This window comes from Bactrocera neohumeralis, unplaced genomic scaffold (assembly GCF_024586455.1).
Source record: "Bactrocera neohumeralis isolate Rockhampton unplaced genomic scaffold, APGP_CSIRO_Bneo_wtdbg2-racon-allhic-juicebox.fasta_v2 ctg619, whole genome shotgun sequence".
NCBI classification, from domain to species: Eukaryota; Metazoa; Arthropoda; class Insecta; order Diptera; family Tephritidae; genus Bactrocera; species Bactrocera neohumeralis.
In genome coordinates this window covers 44,094-51,038 of record NW_026093064.1, presented here as the reverse complement: position 1 = coordinate 51,038, position 6,945 = coordinate 44,094, and the positions used below count along the sequence as shown (strand labels likewise).

At 34.7% G+C, this 6,945-nt stretch overlaps 2 protein-coding genes and 1 pseudogene across 2 annotated transcripts; 2 read left to right on the top strand and 1 right to left on the bottom strand.

Moving 5' to 3' along the window:
- Positions 1-267: 267 nt before the first annotated feature.
- LOC126767413 (zinc finger BED domain-containing protein 4-like) lies at positions 268-2,918 on the top strand. Its single transcript, XM_050484937.1, has 6 exons — positions 268-618; positions 724-865; positions 941-1,243; positions 1,334-2,091; positions 2,180-2,372; positions 2,446-2,918. The coding sequence occupies exons 1-6, from the start codon at positions 397-399 to the stop codon at positions 2,916-2,918; spliced, it is 2,091 nt and encodes a 696-aa protein (XP_050340894.1). The 5' UTR covers positions 268-396.
- A 297-nt stretch (positions 2,919-3,215) lies between these two features.
- LOC126767409 (putative nuclease HARBI1) lies at positions 3,216-4,569 on the top strand (annotated as a pseudogene).
- A 401-nt stretch (positions 4,570-4,970) lies between these two features.
- Positions 4,971-5,610, bottom strand: LOC126767412 (uncharacterized). The gene is made up of 3 exons (XM_050484936.1): positions 5,374-5,610; positions 5,104-5,295; positions 4,971-5,042 (listed from the first exon to the last, which is right to left on the bottom strand). Exons 1-3 carry the CDS (start codon positions 5,608-5,610, stop codon positions 4,971-4,973), a joined length of 501 nt encoding a protein of 166 aa, XP_050340893.1.
- Between the last annotated feature and the right edge of the window lie 1,335 nt (positions 5,611-6,945).

The following is a 6,945-nucleotide window of genomic DNA, read 5'->3' as shown; positions in this document are numbered from 1 at the left end:
TTTAGCTCTTGACAGTTCACACGCTTGTCCGCAGTTGAACCTTCTCTATATTATACGTTCTCTGTTCTGTAACTCAGAATAGGGATGGAAAAGTCGACTCTGACTTTAGTCGAAAATCGATCTTTTATTAGAAATAATAGACTTTTTAGGATCGATTCAAGCCTGTCTTGAATCGATTAAAATCGACTTTTACTCGATGACTTTGACAGTTGACGAATTAAGATAATCACTATAATATTACTTTTAAAAGCACAATACAAAGTACCAATCGAAGTGTTTCCTTATAAATAGCCTCTTTCTGATTGGACTATAACAATATAATGTTTATATTGCCGCCGGTAATTGATGTAATTAACTTTTTAATATACGGTACATAGTATTGAACAATTCTTTATCATGGCTCCCAGTTTGATATGGGCCTATTGCACAAAAGTTAACAATGGCAGTAAAGTTAAGTGTGATTTATGTCATAAACAGTTTTTGTTTAATAAAAGCACATCAACAATGATGAAGCACTTACAATGTGCTCACAAGATTGCTCCTCCGTCAAGTAATGAAAAACAAACTCAGAAAAGATTGAATGACAGTCACAATGATTTCGAAGTTCAGCCTAAAAAAGTAAGTGCTTTTGAAGAACTTTTTAAAGTTTGTGCATAAACTATTCCTCTCCACAGACAATTTAATTTTTTATATTGATACTAACTTAATCATGTTTGTTCTTAGGTTTTAGTCGCTGTCGAATCATCTGTTCCATCGGTTGCTTTGGTACCTCAAACTAAATCATCTGTTCAAGAAAATACCACAGTACAATCTCAGGTCCAAGGTCCTATGGATCGTTGTATAAACAATGCTAATTCTTTTTCAGGTAGTAGTGACTTAAATTAGGAAACAACGTTAATCTTATTAATTTCTTCTATCATGCATTTTCATTGTTTCCTAGCTGGTGGACGTAGATATGATCAAGCTACCACAGCTCTTTTACGAATGATCGCTGTTGATAATATGCCTCTGTGTACTACAGAAAGACCAGGATTCAGAAAATTTATTAAAACACTACAACCGTTGTATCACATACCCTGTGAGCCAACTATAACTAATGCTATGAGTCGTAAATATCAAGATTTGTCGAATAAAATAAAACTTGAACTGCGACAGACTGAATCTGTGTGTCTTACTACTGATATCTGGACTCACCAACACACAATGAAAAGCTATCTTGGCTTAACAGTTCACTATCTGAAAGGTCAGTTACTGATTCTATTTTCAAAAATCATTACATTCAGTTTTAACTTCAAATATCTAACTTTATTGACATATTAACCTTTCTTCACAGAAACTGAGATGAAGACTGTTGAGTTGGGCGCTTATCTCATGGAAGAGAGGAAAACAATAGAAAATTTGAGCTTGAAATTAAGAAATATATGCAATGACTGGGGTCTTGATGACAGTAAAATAGCAGCATTCATTTCAGACGGGGGAGCAAACATCAAAGGAGCTATTAAAAGTGAGTTCGGCGATGGGAAACACATTTCGTGTTTTGGACATGTAATAAATAATATTGGTCAGCGCCTTATCGAAGTTAATATTACTCCACCTGCATCTGAATCTCAAAATCAAGTTTCCGACTTACCCGCTGATGAAAATGATGCTATTGACAATCTTGAAGACTTAATTACAGATCATACTGAGCAATCGTCATTGCGTGAGCTATTGTCAAAAGTTAAACAAATTGTCACATTCTTTCGACAAAGTGAAAGAGCGACTACAGAGCTTCTGAAATTACAGAAGGACAAGCCTGAAAATTCTCGTCTGAAATTAATTCAGGAAGTGCGAACGAGATGGAACTCCTGTTTTGAAATGGTTGACCGTTTCATTGTGCTTGCTGATCATGTCAGTAAAGTGCTTTTACAAGTGAAGATGGACAAATCTTCGAAAGCGAAGCCACCTAACATGATCACAGGTGAGGAAATCGATGCGTTAGTAGAAGTTCGTGACATCTTAAAACCTCTCTTGCAAGTAACTCAAGAAGTTTGTTTTGAGAAATATGTAACATTGAGCAAGTGCATTCCTTTGATTTCAAGTCTTAGAAAAGTAAGTTCCCATTATTAAACTAGCAAAGCTATTGCAATATTACCTTGTTTTGAATTTTTATTGAATGAATTGATTTTATATTTTACAGAAGATTGAAGAGTTAACGCTAGAAACTTTAATTGGGCGACATTTAAAACAGAGAATGGTTCAAGACATCGAAACAAAATACGGCAATATTGAATCTGTAAAACTGCACGCTTGTGCAACATTGGTTGATCCTCGTTATAAAAAGTTTGGTTTTCAAAGTATTCGGGATTCTGCACGAGCGGTAACTAATGTCGGTAGGTTGATTATGCAAACATTATTTGATTATTTCTATGGTTTAGTTTAATCTTAATATAATTTTTTGTGTAGCTGATCTTGTCAAGACAGAACGAAAAGTAGCCTTGGCAGCAACGGTGGCAAATATTAACCCTCAAGATGAGATATTAGCTATTCAAGGTCCGGAATCTCAGAAAACGAACGATGACAATGATGATTTATGGTCTTATTTTGATAACACTGTGATTTGTAGTTCCAATCTTGCAGATTCTGATGAGGCTGGAGGATTGCCAATACAATTACGACAATATTTGACACGCCCGGCTGTCAATCGGAAACAAAATCCTAATCCGTTCACTGTGTGGGAAAGTATGAAATATGAATATCCGTATCTATGGAATGTAGCTAAAAAGTACTTGCCAATAGTTGCAACGTCTGTACCCTGTGAGCGATTATTTTCACATGCAGGACTTATCGCAAATCAGTTGAGGAGTCGCTTATCACCTCAGCACATTAATGAGCTAATATTTTTAAGATCAATCGGCGAAGAAATGTGGTTTTCGTAGTTATTTATTTTTAAATTTTTTGTTTTTTAATTAAAAAAAAGCAATTTTATTATCCAATACCAAAATGTATGCAATGAAATCATAAAATACTTTTTATAATATGTTAAAAACTAAAAAAATATTTAATAAAATATTGATATATCTAACGAATTTCGTATACGAGTTGCTTAATTTATAAAAAGTCAACTTAAGTCACAAAAGTCGACTATCGGGGTTGATTAATTGACTTCCAGAATCGAAAAACTAAAAGTCAATTTCAAAGTCAAAAATCGATTCCGCTCGCGCTCTTTCCATCCCTAACTCAGAAAAGTCACCTTTCGTTATGGTTGTGGTGAGTCGTTATCGATGTTATCGAAAATGTGCTAAAACTAAAATGAATGCATAAACATCTGTCAATGTACACGAATATATTTGTTTTGTTTACTGCAAAAAAGTTTTGTTTACTCTTATTTTTTTTATTCGTAAGTACAAATAATATTTTATATACTATATATATATTTTGAATGTATAAATTTATTGTCAATGTTATAATTTCTTAGTGAATCAAATTATGATAGCTGCTGCATTATTTGCCTTATTGGAGGACCAACGGAATATGTTACGCGTTCATCGGCGACATCTGAGGGATACAACTGACACATTTCTTTTGCCGGAAGCTCGCTTTGAGAGCTATTCCGTTTTAAAAAAGATCCCCCAATAGCCTTGTTACAAGAGCTAAGTCCTCATATGAAAAGTGGCGAAAGGCGTACGTTTGTCCCAAAATCATTAAGAATGACTGCAGCACTTCATTACTATGCGACAGGATCATATTTGAAAGACGTTGGCCAAGATTTTGTGTGCTCATTAAGCAAGACAGTTGTGTGTCGTGCAGTAAAAGAAGTCACAAACATCGTTGAAGGAAAATTAATGTGAAAATACATTAAATTTCCAACATCTTTAGAGGAACAAAACAAAATAAAACAAACGTAAGAAAATCATTATATAGGTACATAAAAAATATTGTGTATGTATATATGTGTTTATATTTTTACAAATTTTTTTCATCTACGGGTTTTCCTGGGTGCATTGGTGCTATTGATTGCACCCATGTTAAAATTAAAAAGCCGGCCGCTGATGTTGAATGCTGCTACATAAACAAAAAGGGCTACTTTTCCAAAAATGTGCAACTTATTTGTGACTACAATTTAAACATAGTGTCTGGGAACGCTCGTTATGGTGGTAGTACCCATGATGCTTTTATTTGGGAGAACAGCCAATGTAAACAATTTTTGGAAAGGCAAAACGCCAGTGATGTAGATTCAAGTTGGCTCATTGGTGATTCAGGCTATCCATAGCAATCATTTCGAAATCCACAGACGATTGGGCAAAATAATTACAATGATTGCCAGATTCGAGCTCGGAATTGTGTTGAAAGGCTAAATGAAGTTTTGAAAAATGTATTTGGGTGCTTATTGGGGTGTATTGTTTAAACCAGCATATGCAGGATCAATAATAAATGCGTGTTTAACCTTGCACAATATAAGATTAAAAAGAAATTTAACAATTCCAGACATAAACGTATCGTCAAATTTCAGTATGGAAGTTGACAATTTGGAAGAGAATCGTGAAAATTGTAGTGTGCTAAATAAAGGCAGAAGATGTCGGGTTAATATAGTACGAAATTATTTTAACTAATTATTATTTTATTATAATTACTATTAATTAAAAAAAAAATCACAAATTAATTAACATAAAAAAAGGATTTCATTTCAACAAAAAAAAACAATTCATTTTAAATAATAATAATAAAAAAAATAAAATATAATATAAAAAAAGCTTTGTTTATTATTTTTCGCATAATTGTTTAAGCGAAGCGGCCATGGATTGCACGGAGGCACGAATGTCTTTCGCCACGGACAGCAACTGGTCAAATTCCTCCTGTCGTTTGCGTTCCTGCTCAGCTTGAGTGGTTTTCACTTGTTCAAATGCACTGAAGAAAGTGGCAGTCTGTCGCATTCTGTCTGGTGTGGGCGATGGCACTGTATTGGGTTTGGTTGATGGCAGTGCAGCATTTCAGGTTTTTTGAGATGTATCCAACACGTCATCAAGTGATTTCTGCAATTCTTCATTTGCACTATCATTCATCTAAATATGAAACTATGTGATTAAAACTCAATAATTTTTTTTTGTTATACGAAGATATTACCTCTTGAAACCCCGACTCCTTAGTAACGCCATCGCCATCAACAAGTGCAGTTGGGAAAAAGTCTAACACTTGCAGGTTCATACCATCTAGCGGCGCTGGACCTTCAGAGGCAGGACGATGTGCAGTAGCGTTCTGGAAACGCATAATTGCGGCCTGCTGCTTCTTTACGCCTGACTTCCAGTCTGCCCAGCACTGCGAATTGAAATAAATATCAATGAACGCACAATTGTACATACATGCATATGTTTATATATAATATACTGAACGAACCTTTTTCCACTGCTCAACGGTTTTACATGCTCTTCCGCATGCGTTCAATTCCGCTGTGAGAGTTGCCTCTACAGCATTAGCAGCTTTGCCGTTGTTTGGGCCACCAAATTGTCCGGTACCAAAATTTCTATGATTTTTCAATAAATCTAGAAATTTTAGTTTTTGTTGTTTGGTAACTTTTCCACTTCTTACTTTTTTCTGTAAATAATATAAACAATATAAACATAAACAAAACATCAAAATTTTTCCAGCTTACCTCGCTCATCTTTATTTTGGCGCAAAATATCACTGCAATTTTTTTAATGATATGATAACGAATGTCATAACGAAAGAAATAACGAAAATGCTTTTCACCAGACTTACAGAAACACTACACTTCGTTATACTAGTGAATTCGATATATCGTTTGTTATTATGCATAACGAAAAGTTGCAGAAACGCACTACAGGTCACATATAGTTAATATGGATCACAGTTATGTTTAATCAACTGGAAATTGGTTATTTTTATGCTATTGGTGTGCGCATAATTCTGTGGTCTATATTATGCTAATATTATGGCAATTTGTTATGCACAAGTTGTGCCTAAAATCAGTTATGAACTTCCTAATGCCATAATCGTTGCACAAGTCTTTGTACAATGAAAGCACTCTAAGAACGGCAAAGGAGTTTCTCTGGTAGCAGAAACATATCTTCGGCAGTAGAAAATGGCAGAACGGGATTTTCTTGAAAAAATTTAAAAAGTTCAGTAAGTTATTTTATCTACTTGTGAACTCAAAAAATCGAAATTTATTTTTCTATAGTAAGTATATATCGAATGTAGATATAATAAAGAATATTTTTTGAGAATTTGCATTCGATCAGATAAAAAATGTCAGCTATATGAGCGTATTCGTAAAAAAATTTAAACTTATGTAGTGTCATCAGCTCGTTATGTTACGTAAGATTGCTGATCTAGAAAGATCGCTTATGGACTACTATATGTGGTCCATTGTGAAGCCATATGGTAAAGAACTCCTGCTTTCGCCCAAACGTGGGACACTCATTATCTTATCTTATTAGATCTTTTGCTATCGATCTTGGGCCAAAAGCATTTTGCTACAACGCATATATTGATGGTGGCTGATAACGCTCTCGTGAAGCTCACATATCTAGTAGTAGAACTCAAGAGAATACCGCCCGCTCCCTTTCTACTGATAGCCGTTCAAGGGTACCTTTCTTTGCTGTCTCATAAGCTTACAGGAGCCCCGTACTACCTCGCTGATGTGAGTTACGACTTTGTTGCACTGGGCACTTTTGTAGAGTGAACAATTCTTTGAAATATGCGTCTAAAGTCAAAGCGATGCCATAAAATACCTCTGATCTGTAGGAATTTAAAGATAAAAACTCACGATCGGGACGGGACTGAAAAATATTAATAGTTCAAAAAAAAAACACACTAATGTGTATACATAAAAGAGTTTAAGCTTCCACCGCAGCCATTCGGTATCATTAAAATATGCCATGGCGTCCATAAAACTGTGCTGAGTTCTCTCTTTTAACTTATACACTGCGCGCCCTTTCCTTGTGAGTG

Excerpts from the sequence above, each read along its gene's own strand:
- LOC126767412 (XM_050484936.1), bottom strand. The coding sequence starts at position 5,610 with ATGTTTTGTTTATGTTTATATTGTTTATATTATTTACAGAAAAAAGTA. Across the intron at positions 5,296-5,373 it reads CCGTTGAGCAGTGGAAAAAG|TGCTGGGCAGACTGGAAGTC; the intron begins GTTCGTTCAGTA and ends TTCAATTCGCAG. Across the intron at positions 5,043-5,103 it reads AGGAGTCGGGGTTTCAAGAG|ATGAATGATAGTGCAAATGA; the intron begins GTAATATCTTCG and ends TTTCATATTTAG.
- LOC126767413 (XM_050484937.1), top strand. The coding sequence starts at position 397 with ATGGCTCCCAGTTTGATATGGGCCTATTGCACAAAAGTTAACAATGGC. Across the intron at positions 866-940 it reads CAATGCTAATTCTTTTTCAG|CTGGTGGACGTAGATATGAT; the intron begins GTAGTAGTGACT and ends ATTGTTTCCTAG. Across the intron at positions 2,373-2,445 it reads ACGAGCGGTAACTAATGTCG|CTGATCTTGTCAAGACAGAA; the intron begins GTAGGTTGATTA and ends TTTTTTGTGTAG.